A 21846-nucleotide genomic window follows, 5' to 3' on the forward strand; every position below is an offset into this window, starting at 1 on the left:
CAGGTTTTCTGGATCATTGCACCGACACTGGTCCTGTGATTGCAGATGTTCAGTTAATGGTATACAGTAGCAGCTGTAATAAGAATAGAAGGACGTTTGTGATTGGTCAGTACATTTGTTGGATGTCTTGATGGCTCAGACTGTCAGTGCACACATTACATCATCAGTCACTAATACTGAGACCACACCGACACTATTAAAGTTAAATGAAATCTATCGTTAAGGTGATTAATGTGGGAGATTAATAAGACATACAGTAAATACACATATAGCCTATAGACATAGCAATACACACAGCAAGAGAAGTCTTGCTTTTTTGCAGGTGAATGTACATGCCTTTGTGTCTGTTTTGTAGATTTCTTTAAGCAGATTATGGAGGGCATGGAGGAATTGAGAAACGAGCCTCTGGTTAAAGTGTGGCTCGGACCTCTACCTCTGCTCATTCTGTTCCATCCAGAGACCGTGGAGGTAATTTGTTCACTCACTCACACTGGAGCTCACAGTATATGACAAACTAAATTTAAGAGTACAATCTTGAACCCCCCCACCTCTCTCTCTTGCCCACAGGTGGTGCTGAGCACCTCCAAGCATATAGACAAGGCTTACATGTACCGCTTCCTTCATCCCTGGCTGGGCACCGGCTTACTCACCAGGTCAAACACCTTTAGAGCGAGAGTTTGTGAAGGAGGTTGAGACATTTTAAGACATTCCCACTTTTTTTGGACAGAGGAAACAGAGCACATCACACAAGTAGACCTGGATTTAAACTTGATCAATATTAAATAGGCTACCTTTTTCTAAAGTGCTTTCCCCATGATTTGCAACTAACTATACATACTAATGTTTGTTTGCTCACATTACCTCCTCTACCTAGTTCAAACATAGACTAAAGTGTAAATGATCTAGTGATGGTGTGCCTAATGGCTGGTATAATTGAAAGTTAACAATATGTAAGAGTGTTATACAGTATGTCAGAAACTAGACCATGATACCATACCCATTTAGATCATAACTGGAGTAGTGACATTTCTGTCTTACACTTGCAGGCTTTTGCTTGCATTTTCTGTGTGTGTGTGTGTGTGTGTGTGTGTGTGTGGTGTGTGTGTGTGTGTGTGTGTGTGTGTGTGTGTGTGTGTGTGTGTGTGTGTGTGTGTGTGTGTGTGTGCGCGTGCGTGCGTGCGTGCGTGCGTGCGTGCGTGCGTGCGTGCGTGCGTGCGTGCGTGCGTGCGTGCGTGCGTGCGTGCGTGCGTGTGTTTGTACATGACATGTTATGTCTGTTTACATGTACTCCTGTGTAGTGGGGGGGAAAAGTGGCGAGTGCGCAGGAAGTTGCTGACTCCATCCTTCCACTTCTCCATCCTGGAGAGCTTCCTGGAAGTGATGCAGGAGCAGGCACAGGTTCTGGCTGGCCGACTGGAAGCTCATGCAAATGGAGTCCCATTCAACTGCTATAGATACATCACCCTGTGCGCTCTGGACATAATCTGTGGTGAGATGAGTTAATATACATTAAAACAAGATAAGATAAGATAAGATAAGATCAACAGATACAAGCCCAAATTCTCTATTCAAACTTCAGAGAAGCCGTGTGAGAAGAGAATCTACCTTAACTAGAAAAAGTGCTCCTCGGAGCACAGGTCTCCGCCAGGTCAGGTACGTTGTTGTAGCCTCCTGGTGGCGCTATAATAGGCCAATGTGAAAAGGGTGCCATTTCTTCTTGGGCCTTTCACGGCAATCGGAATTGCATTCATGATTTGAGGCATTTTGTTCCAAAAATGTGTTTTGCTAAATTCTACCTGCTGGTGCATGGCGCTATAACAAGCCAATGTGAAAAGGGTGACATTTCTTCCTCGGCCTAGTGGGAATGTGCGTGTGAAATTGCACGGAAAGTGCAAGCTGCGTTCATGATTTGAGGCATTTTGTTCAAAACGGACCAATCCTGCAAATTTTGGAAGCCAACCTTAGCCAATGAGGATGGAATATGGAAAATCGGACAGATCCGTGTTGATTACATGACTATAGAGATACTGTGTACCGATTTGCATGACATTTGGATAAAATCTGTAGGAGTAAATGGGTTTTGCACAAATCGGCGTCCTGGTGGCGCTATAACAGGCCCATGTGAAAAATGTGGGGCAGAGGTTCTGAATTGGCATCCAGGGAATGTGTGTGCACAGTTTCGCAGCGACCGGGCCAATGGTACCTGAGATTAGCTGCTCACAGACAGATGGACGGACGGACGGACACACGGACACACGGACACACGGACGGACGGACGGACAGGGGGTAAAACATACTCTCTCGCCATGCCTTTCGGCCTGGCGGAGACAATAATGTCTAATCTAATGAAGACATACTAACTATTTGTTTTTCAGAGACGACCATGGGAAAGAAAATATATGCTCAAAGTAACAGCGACTCGGAGTACGTACGCAGTGTGTATAAGTACGTGACTTTGCAGTCTGCACATGCACACATACCCTCTGCACTGTTTTCTGCATTCAGGATGCAGATGGAAATTGACATATTGGTAGCTCACTAAGTTTGTTTGTTATGTTGTTGTGTTTTTTAACAGAATGAGCGATCTCATCACCCGCCGCCAGAGAGCTCCTTGGTATTGGCCAGACATCATTTACCAGCTGCTGGGCGAGGGGAAGGAACACCAGAAACGATTACACATCCTTCACTCTTTCTCTAAAGCGGTAGGCTACTACCTTCCTCCCCTATCTCTACAAATGGGTTGTTTGTGCAACATATTCACTATTTCACTTCATACATTTTCATAGTACATATAAAAATAACAGTGCTGAAAAAACACTTGCAGAAGTATTAACTTGCTCAGTGGAACAAGACTTCTCCTTATTACTTAATGGCAATACCTGAGAGACAATATTTACAGTGATTACACAGCAAAATGTAAATAATTTAAGAAATTATGCATACTTGCGACAAAATGCAATAGAGCATGCTCCCCCCTCTCTTATTACAGGTGATCACGGAACGAGCGGAGAGCATGGTTGAAAAGACCAGCTTATCAAATAGCCAGACAGGACAAAGAACCAAACGCAGACAAGCATTCCTAGATCTGCTGCTTCAGACTCGGGATGAAAATGGGAACTTGTTGAGTCACGCCGACATACAGGAAGAAGTTGACACTTTCATGTTTGAGGTGTGGTAAATGTTTTAACCCTAGCATTAATCCATATTTTCACCCGGTTTAACTTTTCAAGAAAATGTTGAACAAATGAGAACATGAATGTAATGCAATCGGATTAGGATGGTAGATGGGGAAGGCATGCAACACTGATCACAAGCGAGAGACACAACAATTTGGTCATAGCTTGTTGTACATACACTGAGCCAATAGTACACCCTGGTGAAAGTTTTTGCGAATGCAGCGGAAGGAGGCGCGCCTTCCGTGAAGTGGAGCTTACTATGAAACCCTGCTCGGGTTGTGTGTCTGTGTGCAGTCTGTGTGTCTGTGTGCAGTATTGTGTGCACTGCCTGTGTGCAGCCGCGCCCCCATGTGACTCACGCTCTCATTGGCAGCTGGATCTCAGAGTGGAGCTTACTATGAAACCAACCCGATCGCCCCCCAAACACGGTGAAATAGCACGGATTGACAAACGGCAATTCCGTGCATAGATGACTAGGAACTCCGAAACTCCGTGCATAGGAGAACCATATCCCCCCCATTAACTTCAATACGAGGCGGAGGCAGTCACGTGACCTTCTCTCTACGCTCTCCCCATCACGGTGAAATAACACGGATTACAAGTCTTAACATAACAATTAAAAAAATAAAAATAAAAATAGGGCTAATCTAATTTCACTGTACCACCCACTTCTCTACAATTGCTCATTCCTTTCTATTCTTCTTATTGTTATTTTCGAGCTGCGTTCGCTCCCCGCGTTCGTGCGTCTTACTTGTTTTAAAACATCTTGATGTTGTTGTTTGTCAATGTGTGTGAATGTGTGTACTCATAACTCACAGTGTGTGTGTGTGTGTGTGTGTGTGTGTGTGTGTGTGTGTGTGTGTGTGTGTGTGTGTGTGTGTGTGTGTGTGTGTGTGTGTGTGTGTGTGTGTGTGTGTGTGTGTGTGTTTTCAGGGTCATGATACCACTGCAGCATCACTGAACTGGGCACTGTTCTTGTTGGGCTCTCATCCTGAAGTCCAGACACGAGTACAAGAGGAAATACTTGATGTCCTAGGTATCACATACATACACACACACACACGCACACACGCACGCACGCAATGTGAGGAGGATGGTTTGTTATCACAAAGATAAAAGTGCAAGAGGACACAAACTGCATAACAGCAATGAGTGAAATCACATGTACACTTCCTATGTGTCTGCTGTCAGGTGAGTCTGAGCGTCCAGTGAGCATGGACGACCTGCGGAGGTTGGAGTATCTGGACTGTGTCATCAAAGAAACACTGCGACTATTCCCTCCTGTGCCCATGTTTGCTCGAACCATGACAGAACCCTGCCTCATCAGTAGGTGACAGTACACAAATATGTACAGTACACAGAAGTACATGGAGCGTAAATGTACACAGTGTGTATAAAGCCATCCTGGCTGGTCCATAAAACTCCGGATTTTGTGGTGTAGAAAAGAGTACCGTAGGAAATATTATTGCAATAATTCATAAGAATTGTGGAGACAAAGCAGATAGAATTTGAGCTTTCCCACTGCATAAATGCTGTGTCTCTTAATGTATTACACAGTAGTAGTAGTAGTAGTAGCAGTAGCAGCAGTAATAGTAGTAGTAGTTGTATATTGACACAGCTCTACTGTGATAGCATATGACAAAAAGTTGATCATATCCTCCTAATTTAAAAGGGGCTTGTGGTCTGACTTCCGTTTTATTAGTGTTTCTTTTGTCTGCTACGTTCTAGCTATGTTCTGTCAGACCACTTCTCCAATTTCCACCACATTTCGCCCTAAAAATCTATCATGCTCGGACCCTTAGGATAGTGTACTTGCCTTTGGATAGTGTACTTTCAATTGGTCAAAATTATTAACCACGTTAGCCTCATAAAATGACTTTGTAAACAACAGAAAAAAGCGGCCATTTTAAGCGTTGCGTCAGTGCAAGACGTCTGGGCGGAAACACGTTTTTTAAATACCCTGCCTGACAAATGCACCAATGTACTAGTCTGCGCTGTGCTAAGAGTAGCCCAGATCGCTGTCCTGTCAGCTTGACCATACAAAAATATGATGCATTTATTCACCTGATAATATCATGTTTATTTCATCTTTCTACTTTGTGCTGTAGATGGCTTCCATGTGCCCAGTGGTGTCAATGTGCTGGTGATCCCGTATGCACTCCATCGTGATCCACGGTACTTTCCAGAGCCCAATGAGTTTCGACCAGAACGCTTTCAGTCAGAGAGCAACGCCGAGCGCCACCCGTACGCCTACGTGCCCTTCTCTGCTGGACCTAGGAACTGTATAGGTACTGTATTCAAACTCAAACTTCTCTTTAACCACATGAACCCTACCGTCCCTATACTGGGCATGTCATAATAGGCGAATATTCACTAAAAACCAACATCAACTTGTCACATCACAGGTAAATAAGTGGATGAAATTAAATGGGTGCGCCACGCCAATTTAACTTACCATTCTATTTGGCCCATATTTGTGACATCATAAAACTGTCAGCGTTCCACCCAGCTTCAACACTGCGGTCACACCGTGCTTCAACCTGTCTAGAGGTGTAAGCGTAAAGTGTCTGCAAAACAGACCTCCCTCTGTTTACCCATTTGATTTGATATATATATATATATATATATATATATATATATATATATATATATATATATATATATATATATATATATATATATATATATATATATAATAATTTTGTGTGTGTGTGTGTGTGTGTGTGTGTGTGTGTGTGTGGGTGTGTGTGTGTGTGTGTGTGCATGCGAGAGTGTGTTTTTCCTTGCACGTGTGTGTGCGTGCACGTGTGTGCGTGCATGTGTGTGTGTCCGTCCAGGCCAGCGGTTTGCCATGATGGAAGAGAAGGTGGTGTTGGTGTGGCTGCTACGTCGGTTTAATGTGCGAGCCACTCAGAGTCAGGATGAGCTAACACTAGTGGGAGAACTCATCCTCCGCCCTGAGAATGGAATCTGGATCACGCTGGAGAGAAGATCTTAGAAGACAGACCAGAACAAGGTGGCCTGGTGTTTGAAACAATCTTGTAATGTACCAGATTACCAGACTACAATTAACAGCTGTAAGGTTCAGTTCTCTTGAGCAGTAGGTACACTGAAACCCTACTAGTAAAACCGTGTTAATTTACTTCTGAGTGTACCCATTCAGTTACATTTGTACGTTACACTCTCGGATTTACAAGTGTGAGAATTTTGCTGTGAGCTTATTCTCACCCTGACCTACTTGATTTTATTGCTTTATTGTGCCTTTAAGGTCAATTAATGCTTTGCATTAAAGTGACAGCAAAAAATGTGTCACAGGGGACATTGGTGGAGGATGTTGTGTACCGTCACAAATGCCTTCATAAAATGTTGTATCCTCCTCTGATTGGTTTGAAAAACAAGGACTATACATTCACTTCCTTCTTTACATTTTGTGGCGACGACTTATTGCAGAAAGTATGAATGCTCAAAACTCAAAACGTCATGAGACAGTGTGTCGTTCAACTGCTGTCGCACAAATTATACATTTACTTTTGGTGCACTTCTGTCTTTTATTATCTGTATCTCAACTTAATTTTTTTAATGTAAATAAATAAACAAGACTAAGGGCCCTAGTGTTTCTTTTAAGAGATGTTTCACTCAATTGAGCTATCTATTGCTGCTTAAATGACGGATTGGAGGAGACGCAAACAATTTTAATGCCGGGGGAAAGTGAAAGTGTGCGACCATCTAGCCGTATTAATGATGTGAGACACACATCAAGTCACTTGCTCATTCTCAGTTATGCTCTTCATTTAAACAATTAAAGCATGACAGAGACACTGAGACACTGCTATCTGTGTGTCCCGTGCAAAGAAAACAAGCACTCACCCAATGCAATATATCGATAATGTGGTCCAGATCATTGATTTTCTTTTTTCTTTTTACTTCAATGCAGAGTCTCTCAGAAATGTCATCTACCATGTTGGACATGACTATTATTGTGTTGAATTCTGATGGATTTAGATTAAAACGGGTGGACCAGGTGGCTGTGCTGCTGGTCAGAATTCACGTCTTCCTCCTGTAGCCTAATGTCTCCTGGTACATCTGTGATATCTTGACATATCAGCTTAATTATCAGATGCTCATTCTGAGTTAGATTGTTTTTTAAACCAACAAACTATAGATAATGATGATTTGAATGCACAGAACACATGAAAACTAGTCTCACTAACAGTCGGTGGTGGTCGTTTACCTTACCAGGTAAATAAGGTAAGGTAAATTAATAAAGGTGTGCGCTCTGAAGTCAACAATTCTATATTTGGAGACATTGACAATGCATCTCAGACAATCACAAAGATGTCAGAACTAACTAACCGTGATGTCACTGACAACATAAAAGAGAGTTCATGTTCGTGAGAGTTCATTATTTCCCTGCAAAACCGATAGCAATGGCGTCAATGGCAAAGGATGAGCAAAGTCGGCAGTTTAAACTTGTGTTGGTGGGAGACGGTGGTACGGGAAAGACGACTTTCGTTAAGAGACACTTGACGGGAGAGTTTGAGAAGAAATATGTGGCCACCCTGGGAGTGGAGGTGCACCCACTGACTTTCCACACAAACAGAGGAGCCGTCACGTTCAACGTGTGGGACACGGCCGGACAGGAGAAATATGGAGGACTCAGAGATGGGTACTACATTAACGCACAGTGTGCCGTCATCATGTTTGACGTCACGTCACGAGTCACCTACAAGAATGTCCCCAACTGGTACCGTGATCTGGAACGTGTCTGTGAGAACATACCCATCGTCCTCTGTGGCAACAAAGTGGACATCAAAGACAGGAAGGTCAAAGGTCAAAGCATCACCTTTCACCGCAAGAAGAATCTGCAGTACTACGACATCTCTGCCAGGAGTAACTACAACTTTGAGAGGCCATTCCTTCATCTGGCGACGAAGTTGATGGGTGACCCCAATCTCGAGTTTGTGGCGATGCCTGCTCTCGCTCCCCCAGAAGTCCAGATGGACCCATCTCTCGTTGTGCAGTATGAGCGTGAGATCCAAGCTGCATCAGAAGTAGCGCTTCCAGAAGATGATGAATTCTAAGCTGTTACCCAGTGTTCCCTATCCCCCCACCATGAGTATATTGGATACATCTTACAACTTTGAACCCTTGAAATCGTGCAAAAGATATTGTGCAAAAATGCACAATTGAGAATGTCCAGGCCAAGATCCATGACAAAGAAGGCATTCCCCTGCCTCTGACCAACAGAGCCTGATCTTCGGTGGTAAGCCAAAGATAGCCGCATCCTCTCTGACTACAACATCCAGGAGGAGCCCACCCTCCACCTTCTTCCACAATCTTTTAAGATTTTTTCATTAAGGTGAGTGTAGAGGGACAGGAAACCGAGGGCACAGAGAGAGAGGGGGGAGACCAAGACATGGTGGGAGAAACCCACCCTGTCCCTGAACCAGCAGAGGCAGATTTTTGGGGCTGTTGAGCTGCTGTAAAATGGCCACACCCTCTCAGACTACAACATTCAGGAGTCCACCCTCCCCCACCTGTTTTGCCTCTGAGTGGAGTAACGTATGTCTTTATCAAGACCCTCACTGGTAAGACCATCACACTGGAGGTTGAGCCAAGTAAGTCAAGGACAAAAAAAAGCATTCCCCCTGACCAAGCAGAGACTGATCTTTGCTGTTATTAACAGCTGGAAGATAGCGGCACGAGCAGTGCAGAAGGAGTCCACCCTCCACCTTGATCTGCGCCATCAACTCTCCCTTTTGTTCTTTTTTTTTCCTCTGACAAGACGGAAGATTATGTTTTCGCCTCCGTCTGTGTGTCTGTGATTGTTTGTCCGTGTACAGTTAATCTCGGACACCGCTGGACTGATCGGCTGATCGACAGAGTTTTTTTTGGGGCCTTTTCTTGGTAGAAAAGTAGGCTGAAATGGGAGAGAGATGGGGGGGGTGACACACAGCAAAGGTCGTCGGGATCGTGAGTTGAACCCGCAACACGCTGTCAAGCTGGATTACCAGCGTATGTGGTATGCGCCTGGACCACTAGGCCAGCGGGCACCCCCGTCAGCATGAAACTGTAAGCGGGCCAACGGTGCCGGAGATTAGCTGCTCACAGACAGATGGACACACGGACGGACACACGGACAGACGGACAGGGGGTAAAACATACTCTCGCCAGGCCGAAACAAATGAAACAATTGTCAGATATTTTAGATTACAGTTTTATTCAGGGGCAGGTACAACATTGTGTATTGGCAAGATAAACGTTTAGAAACATTCACAGTAGACCTGCTACTTTTAAAGGATTAATGTAGCAAGGATAAGACAACAGGTTATAATCATACTAGTCTTAAAACTAAAAACTAAAACAAAAAAAATATTCTTCTTTGAAGTTAATAGAGTGGTACAGTAAAAAATGTTGTCCTAAAACCCGGAAGAGAGTTATGGTTTCATATCATTCACCAGATTCCCAATGTTTTTTCTCGTAGGGTTTATGATTTATTCAGAAAATAAAATCTGTGTTTAATTTATTCAAAACTCAATGAAAAACATACACTGGAAGTCTGCGAAGGGAACACATGGTGGAGGTAACGTCTGGGCTGACATCATTCCTTTAACACTCAATTACGTGCAGCACAATAACAGTGATACATACATATTAATACAAACATATCAATACATATCATTCATCTAACATGTTAAGTGCGTTTACATGCACATAAGTATTCTGATATTATTCACATACTCAAACGTATTCCAAATAAGATTTGGTGCATGTGAATATTTACAGCAGCAGGGTAAACCCATATCCAGATTATTAGAAACCTGAATATGAGATTAAATACAGGATACTGACACGTGTCAATCATTTTCTTTACTGTTGGATTTTGGTGGTCTATATTCTGCTGACATGGCAACATTTTTTATTATTCTGTTCATTCATATGCAATGACATCAGCATATGAAGATGTATACTAGCAGTTTACAGTAGGCTACATTAGTAGAACAATAGTCCATTAAGTGTCTAATATGCTGTGCTTATAAATACAAGATGAAACCTCTCTTGGTGGGAAAGGTGAAATTCTGCAGATTTTGAACCTAAATATAGCATTGTTCTGATGTGAAGATCATATATAATGTGGGAAAATACAGCCTGTCTTCTGTGATTTTCCCTGTGAAATGCGGAAGTGTACGCCCAATGACGCCAAAGGCTAATTAGCGTGTAAATACGGAAGGCTAAGCATGTACGTCTGTACACGTGACGTCTAGATATGTTTTGTGCTTTGGCCCTCCAAAGTACTATACACACAATGAAGTGAAAAGACGCAAACCATGGGATTTAAGTAAAAAATTGGCAAAGTTGCCTTTTAGGGATCCAACAAGCTTGAACACTGGCCACCTGTCAGTCTGTAATTAAGGTAAGGTAAACTTTTATCATGCTGGTTACACTGTGTGTTGCCCAGGCATTATGAGATTGAACATCGCATTGAACATCAACCAAAATATTTGAATCAGGAGAAGAAATTAATGTCTGGGGAAAAAAAATAGGATTTTGAATATACCCTGATGAAGACTCTCTGAGTCGTAACGCATTGGTAAATCCATGATTTAATAAAGTATTTTTAAGGTACAATGGAAAAAATAAACCTGTGGTCCAATGGATGTAATGTGCCAACCAATACCATGGATTTCCATTATAAGTAAGCTGGATGGTCATTGTTTTTATTTAGACCATGATCCCAGTTTAATGATAAAGGAAGATTTCAAATATTTTTTAAAGGAGGTTCATATTTATTTGTTACGTTGTGTGAAGCATTATGAACCTGGAGAACAAAGTTGAAATCCATGCAGTTAAAAGAAGTGATGCTGATTCCAACATTATCCAGCCTCCTCAGCAGAGCAGTCGATCCCAGCATACGTAAACTTCTCATAAAGGGTTGTGTTGACATATGTCTGGAAGATGACAACATAAATCACAACAGAGTTTATCAATAGTTCTTTAATAGTCAGATGTTCTGAAAGTAATATTTACCATAGGAAGTTTTTATTGTAGATCAGCTATTTTGGGCGAAGAGATTTGATGTAATTGAGACAAAGTTCTACTAACCAACTTGCCAGCCTTTTTCGTTTCTCGTTTTCCCCCTCATTTCAAGCATGTTGTCAAAATGCAGTCTGAAGCAGAAGCTCCTCGCTTCAGACAGATTTGTTGAAACATCTTGGAACCTTCCTCGCTCTTTAACTACATGAGCCCTAGCATCAGCTATTCTGGGCATGATGTATAATATAATAGGCCAACATTCAGAAAAAATAGCAGATCTACATCTCCGCGAAGAGATTTGATGATTTGACTATCACAATATAGAGCTATTTAACACTTAATTCAACCAAAGAAAATCACTTACCCTACCTTAAAATATTGAATACAATTTGAATATAACGGAAGTCTATAGGAGTCTTGTACTCTCAGGGACTCTGGTCAAATCTAAAATCATCTCATCTAAAAATGCTATACATAGGGCTTTAAGGTATTGATCATGTCTGATAGTAAATGGATGGATCATAGACAGACGCATACAGATACAGGTACACATGTACTGTAGACAGAAAGACAAACACGGATAGGAGTATGGATACAGTACCTTCCTCTCTTCCAGCATTCTGTTGAGGCAGATGAGGATTTGGGAGAAGGATGGTCTCTCATAAGGCTTTTCCCTCCAACACTGCCGCATCAGGTCATATCTGATGGTAGGATAGAATATACAGTAAGTGAACCAATCCCTAACCAGGATAGATCTTAACAGGCGTTAGTAAGTATTTACTCAACATTGTAAGGCTCTTTGAATACAAATAAAGATTAGTATTAATATTATTAGTTATAGTTCTAGTAGTTTTCTGACCTAAAAGCCGCAATTGCCTTTTCAGTTTCACTAAGGACAAAAGATTTTCGGCTCTCACATACTAATTAAACTAAACAAACCTAAAAGATAATAGAGACAGATGGGTCTTTATCCACAATCACGGATTAAGGCAATATATATTTAAGTGCTGCTGTGAAATACTTCTTAAACAAATATTACATTAATATTACATTATATAAAAAAATATTTTTATATAACAAATAAACCTGATTTATTATGACCTCAAATTAAGTACATTTAGATTTTCGACATTTGTTGAGTTGTAACATTTTGTAGACATGTCATCCTTTTGACTCTTTTTTTAAATTAATTGTACTCACACTTCATCGTCACAGTTGAGAGGTTTCTCCAATCTGTAGTGCTGTGGCAGTTTCTCATACAGCTCTGCACATGTCATGCCGCAGTATGGGGTTCCTCCTGTAGAGGGCAGTGACACAAGACAATATTATTTATGAACAGTCAATTTGTTGAGCTGCACAAAGCAGACGTGTCAAACCCAAGCCCCCAGAGTTGCTGAGAAACATTGAAGCTGCCACCCCAGTGGCCAAAGCTGGAACTGCAGGCGGGGAGAAATACATGCGCGAGCAAAACACACTGAGAGATATTTGTATATATAGATATAAATATGTAAACATATTATACATAAACACATATGCATTTACATATACATAGGCATCTCGAGTGTATTTAATAAATATCTCGCGTTCAATCCTTGACACACGGGCTGCCGTAGAACGCAAAAAGGACACTAGTGCGCATGCTCATAACTCTGGGGTACAAAATCAAACCAATAATTCTACTTCCGGCAGGTTTCCGGGTGCTTCAAAACGCCACTGAGCACATTCATTGAAATGATAGCTGGGGGCGGGGCAATCCGCCCTCTAGTTATATTATACCTCTATGGTCAAACCATTATAATAAGGCTCATCTCTTCTCTGTACAGCTAGCAGGCACACTAGTTTACTTCCATTTGTATTTGTTACATTGTTCTTTTGTATTGCATTTGATGTAATTGCTTTGTACAATGAACTTGCCATATAACTTGCCTGAGATAATTGAAAGATAATTATATTCTCTCTCTCTCTCTCTCTCTCTCTCTCTCTCTCTCTCTCTCTCTCTCTCTCTCTCTCTCTCTCTCTCTCTCTCTCTCGGCTGCGCCCTGGGCCAGTGTAATAACTGGTGCACTACAAATACCGAACCTACTGTATAATGTTGAATGGCAAAATATTTACACACGCATGAGCATGACAGACATATTTTAAAAAAGAGATTCAAACCTAAGCTGACAATCTCCCAAAGCAGAACTCCGTAAGACCACCTAAGGAGAAAGACAGAGAAGGCAAGTAAGGTAAAAAAAAAAAATCAGTTAATTGTCATTGACTTGGGGAACAGATTTATTTAATTGCACTTATTTATTATTTCTCCATCCTGCCAGCTGTTTGCAGTGTTTTCTGCGTTGTACATTAAATGGAACTTTCCTAATTTAGAAAAATAGATGATAATTTCTTGAGGACACTAACATTGCAATATACGAGGGCTGATCAAAAAGTTCCAAGACAGCATTTATTAGAATAATGCACATACAGTATTATATGTTGTGCCCTTCAATGTAATCCCCCAGATGTTATGCATTTGTTCCAACATTCCTGCCATGTTCAGAAGCAATGCTGGAAGTCTTCAAACTGCTGTCACATTATTATAGATTATCGGAATGTCATCAAATCTCTCCTCTTTCCTTTAAACTTCTTTAGATTTTTTGTAACAGAAGAAACGCCACATGGAGTAAGATCGGGTCAATGCAGAGGGTGTTGTATCATCACAGAAATGCTTTTCTTCTGCCAGACATTCTTGAATAGAGACAGCAGTGTGTGAAGGAGCGTTGTCATGGTGTCATGGGGTAGAAACCAATGTGTCAAATACAGAATCTAGTTTAAGGTTTGTTTGTTCATAAAGCAATAAATGGACTGGCTCTAAAATATACTTCTGACTTAATTTGCCTATTCCACCTCCAAGCCTCGTAGATCCTCTGTCTGTTCCTCTGTCCTGGGTGAAAACTAAGGGCAACCATGCCTTCTCAAATGCTGCCCCTAGGCTTTGGAATAGTTTGTCACTTTTCATAGTTCTTCCCCTACATTGACTCCTAAATGCTTATACTGTGTAGATGGTTGAGTCTTATTACTTGCATGTGTTCCGTTTTCTGGATTTAGATTTTCTACCTTTATTTAAAATATTTATGATGCTTCTTATTTTTTCTATGAATCACTGTAATTGTACAGCATCGTGGTCAACATTTGTTGTCTGTAAAATGTGTTTTCATATATTTAAACATCCTAATTTTACACAGTAAAATCATTAATGAACAAATGGAGCCGTAAAGGTCCATTTGGTTGCTTTGGTTCCATTTGTGAGTTCAATCAACTCGCAGGACTTTACAGTTTACCCCAAGACTTCTTGCTAAGGCCTTCACAAGCACCTTAAGTGATAGACAATGTTGTTTTACAACGTCTTGATTAGCTTTGTGCGATAAGATACAGTTCCAGGGTTACTCACACGTCGCTGTTGGTGGTGTAGACGCTGTAGTTGAGAGACTCAATGGCCATCCATCGAACAGGCAGACGACCCTAAGAGAAACGACACAACACTGTTGAATCGGCCACGGGAATGAGTGAGCAGTCTATAGTCACCAAAACCTCAATCTGGGAACCCATCGCCAACTGAAAATGAAAAACAGCGCCCTCTGCTGTTTGTTCTATGTCTGTTGGCTCTGGGGGGAAGAAAACGTAGAGCCAGAGCACAAGGAGACCGGTGTTTGTGTATGCCTATGCCGCGTCACTTCCGGTTGGTGCGACTATGTTTTCATTCCCACTAACAATATTTCTACACGGAACACTAACACCACTTCTCCCAGAGAACATGGATCGTTTTGGTTATAAGCCCACTTGTTTCTATGATGAAAGAGTAAGTTAAAATGTGAATATATTTCCGTGGTTTTGTCTGCTCCGCGGACGCTATTGTTAAATTAGTTTCGGTTTGTTTCGAGGGGGAAAGATCGACGGACATGTGAATCCCGCCCACTACATTTGATTGGGTAAAGCGCGGCCTGCTTCCTGATCTGAAGGCACGCCCACTTGTAGCCCAGTGTGTACATGTTACGACGAGCCTTCACGACAGATTCTCACGCAGTGCAGAATCTGTTCTTGAGAGATTACCAAAACCTGAATATGAAGAATTGATGATACCATTGTTTTCTTGACATAGACTTCTTGTCCTCTGGAAAGACCAAAGTCAGCGATTTTGGCAACGTAGTTTTCACCTACAAGAATATTCCTGGCTGCCAGATCTCTATGGATGAACTGAATGAAGAGAAAGAAAAGAAAGGAAAGGAGATGAAGACAAAAGAAAACAAGAGAGTTTTCATGAAACCCACATACATCTTTTAGTCTTTAGCATGTACGTTATTGCTTTAGAGTATGCTATGATAGTGAGTTTATGTCATAAACAACTATTACGTTGAGAATAAACCATTTGGTAAATAAAAAGACGTGTAGTTTGGTCTACCCATTTACTTCAAATATATTGTAACTATCGATTCATGTACATACTGTATACCGCATATCTATCTATCTAGCCATCCATCCATCTATCCATCCTGAGGTCAATTCTTGGTGAAAATTCCAAGGGCCCTGGGCTGAGATTGAGCCTCAAAGATGCAGTTTTCCTGGAAGGCCAGGCTTTTCAAGCTGTCCCTTTAGCTCTGTCACCTATACCTGCTTTTGGCTGAGATAGTCCATGCCCCGTGCAACATCAGCTGCAAAATGTAGGAGCTGCTGTGAGGTGAGTGTGGAGGCCGTGCCGTTGGCGATGGCAAATGCCGGGTCGGTCTCCAGAACCCGACTCTTCCTTAGGAAGTCCAGTAAATTACCATGGGGAGCATATTCTATGGCCAAATACAGGTATCCTGAAAGGAAGAGAGCGAGCGTAATGGAGAGTGGATGGGTGAGGACAGAGGAGATGAAAGAGAGGAAAGGAGGGTAAAAAGAGAAGAGTCGAGAGAAGCGGAGAAGAGTGTGGAAGACAGGAGGATAGAGGAAAGAAGGGGGGAAATGAAAGGAAAGGAGGAAACAAAAAAAAAGACAAAACAATTAAAATGAATCTAAACGCAATACAAACAAAATTGGAAAACAGTATTGTGCACACACACACACAATAACACAATAACACATACTGTGCCATACCTCTGTGCTCGCAGGCTCCCAGCAGGTTGATGATGTTGGGATGTTGTCCAAGTTTACAGAGCACCTCCAGCTCTCCAGCAAAGTCCCGATGGTCATCCTTAGAAGCGTACTCTGAGTCAAACAGAGAAAAACTATTTAAAGATAGGGCAACAGATAAGGGACAACTTCAGATATTTACATGCTAGCTAGACGATAGTCTGGGTATGAAGAATCATGACGCCATGAGTGGAGGAAGTTGCTGGTTGTGCATACTGACTGATTAGTCTTTAAATTCAATTCTCACATTCAAAACCACCTACTTGCAATGTTCTAGAAGCCTTTCCACTGTTAACTGTGAAATGTAATGTATATTGTTGATATATAAATAATATTCTTGTATTTGTTTACACAGAGCTTGGGAGGGTAGACATCTCGATGATTTCTGAATGTTGGGGCGGCATATATCTTCAAACACAGATTTCCAAAATGTATATAATACTTGTATTTATGTGAATGCCAAATTATTTTTCACATTATTAGAATTTCCAACATTTAAAATGAGCTGTTGCCCTGTGTTCATGAAGCCATCACTTAATTTACTGTATCCTTGCGCGCACGCACGCACGCACGCACGCACGCACGCACGCACGCACGCACGCACGCACGTACGCACGCTATATTTAGTTAAGGCCACAGAATTGGAACAGATGTGACTTAAAGCAACATTCTTTTTTTTTGCCTTGATAATCTATACTGTATGTATCTTATCAGTCAATAATTTGTAATGTATTACAGCTAAGCTAAGCTAAGAACTGATGTTGGTTGTTGTCTACCTTTCATGCGTTTTATAGCCGCATCCATCCTAAGCCCATCCTTCTTGATGCGAGCTTTCAGGACTTGGCCAAAGTTCCCTTCCCCAATAATGTCCTGGAACTTGATATCGCTCCATTCCAGTGTGGGGTAGGCCAGTGTGGGCTCTGAGATTTTGTTGGGTTTCTTATTAGGCAGATTCATGGTGCTGGAGCTGAATTGGACCACCGGTTCATCTCTCTGTTTGGGTATAATGGATATTTGTCAACATGAAATAAGTACCTAAGTCTATGTGGACACATTCAAAACAAAGTCTTATTTAATGGCATATTCTGAGTAATACAATTACTACAACATTTAATTTCAAACATGGCAGGCGTTGTTACTATGAGAAGTTTTTCCTTCTTTTTTAGATGCAATGGGAATGGATGGATGACTGTGATGGTATTGTAGTACATACCTGAGATATTACGTTAATGCAATAAATCAACTCACCACTATGTTCTGAAAGGCCTGTACCATTCGTCTTTGGAACGTAGCTCTCTTCAGCTGCAAAACGATGCAGAACGCCAACAGGATTGTAACACAGGTCATACCTGCTGAGCCCAGGATGGCAAAGACCAACATGTTTCCTTCCCCAGCTAGACCACCAGACAGACCTGGAGAAACACACAGAGAGACTACCTGACCACTGACCATAGTCACACGCTGGCCGCTCTTACAGCACATATCCGGGGTACATAAATGTACAGAATACTTAAATCTTCTTTTCTTATACAAGAGGAAGCTGCGTTGTTCATTGTTTTGAGTGAAATTTGTGATTGTTAGATTTGTTATAATTTCTTATTGTTGCTGTACAAACACAAGTGGAGTTGTGGGGGGGGGGGGAGAACAATAAGGACAGTAAAGACAGAAGGGACAATGTAAGTCTGAGGTGGGAATTGAACCCAAAATGTTGCAGCTATGTAGTCAAGAGTATTGAGTGGTGGAGCCAACAAAACCCATATATGTGTGTGTTGTTTTTATTTGTAGTTTAGCAGGAGGTTGAACTTTAACTTTAATAACGACTGATGGCATTTAACAAGATTGATTATATAAATGATTATAGCTACAGCAAATTCATTTGAATGCAGTGCTGCCATTAAAGGCATGTCATGATGTCGCCAATGAGGCTTGGTTGGTGCTCTGGATCGCAAAGCCCAATTGTAGGGACCTCTGTCAGAAGACAGTCAAAAAGAGACAACCATACCATGCAGGCAGTGTTGGAACATTGTCACAACGGCCACCAGCCATGATAAATCAGCTTTAGCATGCCACATACATTGACATCATCTCCTCCAGTGGTTACTTAAGTAAAAGTATCAATACCACAATATAAAAACACTCTGTTACAAGTAAAAGGCTTGTGTTCAAAATGTTACTTGAGTAAAGTACAAAAGTATTAGCATCAAAATATACTTAAAGCACCAAAAGTAAAAGTACTAATGTTTGAAAATAGCAGATCTTCAAGCTCACAAGGCGTCGCGATGCGACGCCTTGTGAGCTTGTAGATCGGCTATTTTCAAATAGCCTAGGTATAAAATAGGGCTGAAGTGGTTAATATATGTTTTATAATATAGTAATTTATATCTGCAAAGTAACTACCGGTACTGTAGGAACTAAAGTTTTCAAATAATTGTAGTGGAGTAAAAGTACAATATTTGCTTCTGAGATGTAGTGGAGTAGAAGCAAACGTGTAGACAATTAGAAATACTCCAGTAAAGTAAAGGTACCTCAAAATTGTACTCAAGTACATTACTTGAGTAAATGTACTTAGTTACTTTACACCACTGATCTCCTCCCATAGGATGGATGGATGGATATATAGATAGATAGATAGATAGATAGATAGATAGATAGATAGATAGATAGATAGATAGATAGATAGATAGATAGATAGATAGATAGATAGATAGATAGATAGATGTATGTATCTTACGGCTGTTCTCCTGTGTAGTGAGTGTCTTCATGTTGATGTGTGGTCTCTCCACGCTCTCTCCCATGTTGTTCTCACTCCACATCTCCACCAGGTAGGACGTGTCAGCTTTCAGTCCCCTCAGCTGGAAGTGACTGGGCTGATAATGGACCTGATCAGGCTGACCTGGCTGGACCTGGATTCCATTAGATTAAATTACACATCACATTGGATCAGTTTACATGAAAAAAAACAATAGATTAGTTTAGTTCAAGTTCTTTCAGTTTATGTTAGGTAAAATAAGATTAGATCATGATTCTTAGTTTTACATGTGTTTAATAGATTAGTTAATTTATTGGATTTGGTTACATTAGTGTAATTTAATTAATTCATTTAATTCAAATTCATTTAATTAAGGAGGATAAGGAGGTCAAAAGTAACAAAACTGTCTCATAACCAAAACCATTTCACAGGTTTTAATGCGGCAGCAGGTAATGTTTTTCCATCAACAGCAATGTGTCCTTGAGCAAGACACTGAAGCCGTACCTCCTTTCCGTCCATTCTCCATTCACTGTCAGCTACAAATGAATAATCTTTCACAATCTACAACATACAGTTAGCCTATTTTGAAGCAAAGAATATTTACTTTTAATATCTGCTAAATGCAAGATATGATAAAACACAAGTAATTGTTAGTCATTTGTTATTTCGTTGCTGTCCGGTAGAAACCAGCTAACTTTTTTTACAAAGTGCTTCTGACAACTCCATTGGATCCTCAAACTTTCTGCTATACCAGGTCCACCAAAGGGGGGTGGAGTTAGCTGGTTTTGCTGCCTCCAGGCTCCACCCCCTTTTGACCGCCAACCTCATTGTGGGCTTGGAGGTCTATTCAGTTGTTCTTATCAATGATGAACAAAACCTCCTAACTCCACTTTTTGTTTTGTTTTTGTCATTTCCTGAAAAATTAACATTTTGGAGTTAGCTGGTTTCTGCCGGACAGCAGATATTTAATTTAATTTGCATTTCCAATCAAATATACAAGTAAATTTGTATTTAATCAAGCTCCAATAAATCTCAGACTGAACATAACACATACATGTACTGTGTATGTACAGAAGTAGTAAAGGGGGGGGGGGCATTCAAGTAGCATGGAGTGCTTAGAATATGAAAATGAAAGATGAATAAGTGATTATTACCTGGTATTCTTCCTGGACAGTGATTTCTGCTACCTGGCGGAAGTCAGGCACTGCTGTGTCCTGGAAACGAATCAATACCTACACACCCAAACATAAATATATGAATCAATACCTACACACCCAAACATAAATATATGAATCAATACCTACACACCCAAACATAAATATATGAATCAATACCTACACACCCAAACATAAATATGTGAATCAATACCTACACACCCAAACATAAATATATGAATCAATACCTACACACCCAAACATAAATATGTGAATCAATACCTACACACCCAAACATAAGTATATGAATCAATACCTACACAACCAAACATAAATATATGAATCAATACCTACACACCCAAACATAAATATGTGAATCAATACCTACACACCCAAACATAAATATATGAATCAATACCTACACACCCAAACATAAATATATGAATCAATACCTACACACCCAAACATAAGTATATGAATCAATACCTACACAACCAAACATAAATATGTGAATCAATACCTACACACCCAAACATATATATATATACCTACATACAGAAATATGTGAAGTTAATATCTGTAGTGACCCTGAGGACATATGAGAGTTTTTTATGCTTGTGTTTTAATCTTCTCTGTGTAGGTTCTCTGTCTGAAAGCAAATTATTTATGTGTTTGTACCTTACAAGTAGAGAATCAAGTGTAGGCGTGCGTGCGTGTGTGCGTGCGTGTGTGTGTGGGTTGCGTGGGTGCATGTGTGCGTGTGCTTGCGTAATATACCTTATTAATCGAGTGTCCCTCAGGTAACATCCAGGTAATAATGGACGACGTGTCACTGATGTTACAGCTCATGATGTTAGAGGGAGGGGGAGGCAAAACTGAAGACATGGACACACAACGCAATGTCAACAGCTCATCATCGACTGAAAATCGTTTTATCCACACACGCTGCATTGGTGTATGATCCCCTTTCCAACCTCTTCCTCCAGTCATGAGCATGTAAGTTATTGTAAAGTCACTGCACGCAATTAATAACAACCAAATAACTAATGAATGTACATATACTGTATGATGTTATCCATCGATCTATAGCCTACTGTACTGTATCTATCTATCTATTCATCTGGTGTCTCTAAGCAAAAGCCCTGGGGAAAAAAACACCCAAAACAAATTACCGTTACTGAGTGTCCATGCAGTGACAGGACGGCTGTCTTGACCAACAGCTTTGGTGACAGTCCTCACCCTGCACTCATATCTGTGTCGGGGCAACAGGCCGCTGATCTCCAGGCCAGTGGAGTTGGCCGGTAAGTGCTTAGTGTGGACATCGTTGGGATCCAAACTCTGAAATAAGTCAGTAAGTCAGCGGGTAAGTCAATATGTTGACTAACCATGTATTCATCCATGAAGTTGCAGACGGACAGACAAAAACAGAAACACAGAAATGTGTTCCAAAGTGGAAACAATAACATCACACGTGTCAGACGGAACCCAGTAAAATCAGTGCTAATTTATCCATTCGTAACTCTGAGAGTGTACAAATGTAACCAAATAATTTGGTTACATTTGTACACTCTCAGAGTTAAAT

The 21846-nt window shown here is 41.0% G+C and overlaps 3 protein-coding genes across 3 annotated transcripts in view; 2 read left to right on the plus strand and 1 right to left on the minus strand.

Moving 5' to 3' along the window:
* The window catches only part of LOC308087808 (cytochrome P450 4V2-like), a gene marked incomplete at its 5' end in the record, with an annotated part of 6816 nt that extends 514 nt beyond the window's left edge, over positions 1–6302 (plus strand). Inside the window, 10 exons of the mRNA XM_080431987.1 lie at positions 356–468; positions 568–653; positions 1299–1489; positions 2376–2445; positions 2576–2702; positions 2990–3169; positions 4110–4212; positions 4368–4502; positions 5285–5464; positions 6014–6302. Coding sequence (XP_080288113.1) covers positions 356–468; positions 568–653; positions 1299–1489; positions 2376–2445; positions 2576–2702; positions 2990–3169; positions 4110–4212; positions 4368–4502; positions 5285–5464; positions 6014–6174 — 1346 coding nt within the window. The 3' untranslated portion in view covers positions 6175–6302. The remainder of the gene's footprint in view (positions 1–355; positions 469–567; positions 654–1298; positions 1490–2375; positions 2446–2575; positions 2703–2989; positions 3170–4109; positions 4213–4367; positions 4503–5284; positions 5465–6013) is intronic.
* A 1301-nt stretch (positions 6303–7603) lies between these two features.
* On the plus strand, positions 7604–8257 carry LOC308087815 (GTP-binding nuclear protein Ran-like; the record flags this gene model as incomplete). The annotated part of the gene is made up of 1 exon (XM_080431998.1): positions 7604–8257. One exon carries the CDS (start codon positions 7604–7606, stop codon positions 8255–8257), a length of 654 nt encoding a protein of 217 aa, XP_080288124.1.
* A 1130-nt stretch (positions 8258–9387) lies between these two features.
* tek (TEK tyrosine kinase, endothelial) overlaps positions 9388–21846 on the minus strand; it is a 34736-nt gene continuing 22277 nt past the window's right edge. The window contains exons 13-26 of the mRNA XM_080432059.1: positions 21437–21602; positions 21042–21139; positions 20265–20342; positions 19093–19264; positions 17610–17773; positions 17138–17354; positions 16326–16436; positions 15858–16048; positions 15330–15443; positions 14641–14711; positions 13368–13408; positions 12411–12507; positions 11812–11911; positions 9388–11125 (exon numbers count right to left, since the gene is read on the minus strand). Of these exons, the coding sequence (XP_080288185.1) occupies positions 11051–11125; positions 11812–11911; positions 12411–12507; positions 13368–13408; positions 14641–14711; positions 15330–15443; positions 15858–16048; positions 16326–16436; positions 17138–17354; positions 17610–17773; positions 19093–19264; positions 20265–20342; positions 21042–21139; positions 21437–21602 (1695 nt within the window). The 3' untranslated portion in view covers positions 9388–11050. The remainder of the gene's footprint in view (positions 11126–11811; positions 11912–12410; positions 12508–13367; positions 13409–14640; positions 14712–15329; positions 15444–15857; positions 16049–16325; positions 16437–17137; positions 17355–17609; positions 17774–19092; positions 19265–20264; positions 20343–21041; positions 21140–21436; positions 21603–21846) is intronic.

Source organism: Gymnoscopelus braueri (assembly GCF_963280865.1).
Source record: "Gymnoscopelus braueri genome assembly, chromosome: 1".
Lineage (NCBI taxonomy): Eukaryota > Metazoa > Chordata > Actinopteri > Myctophiformes > Myctophidae > Gymnoscopelus > Gymnoscopelus braueri.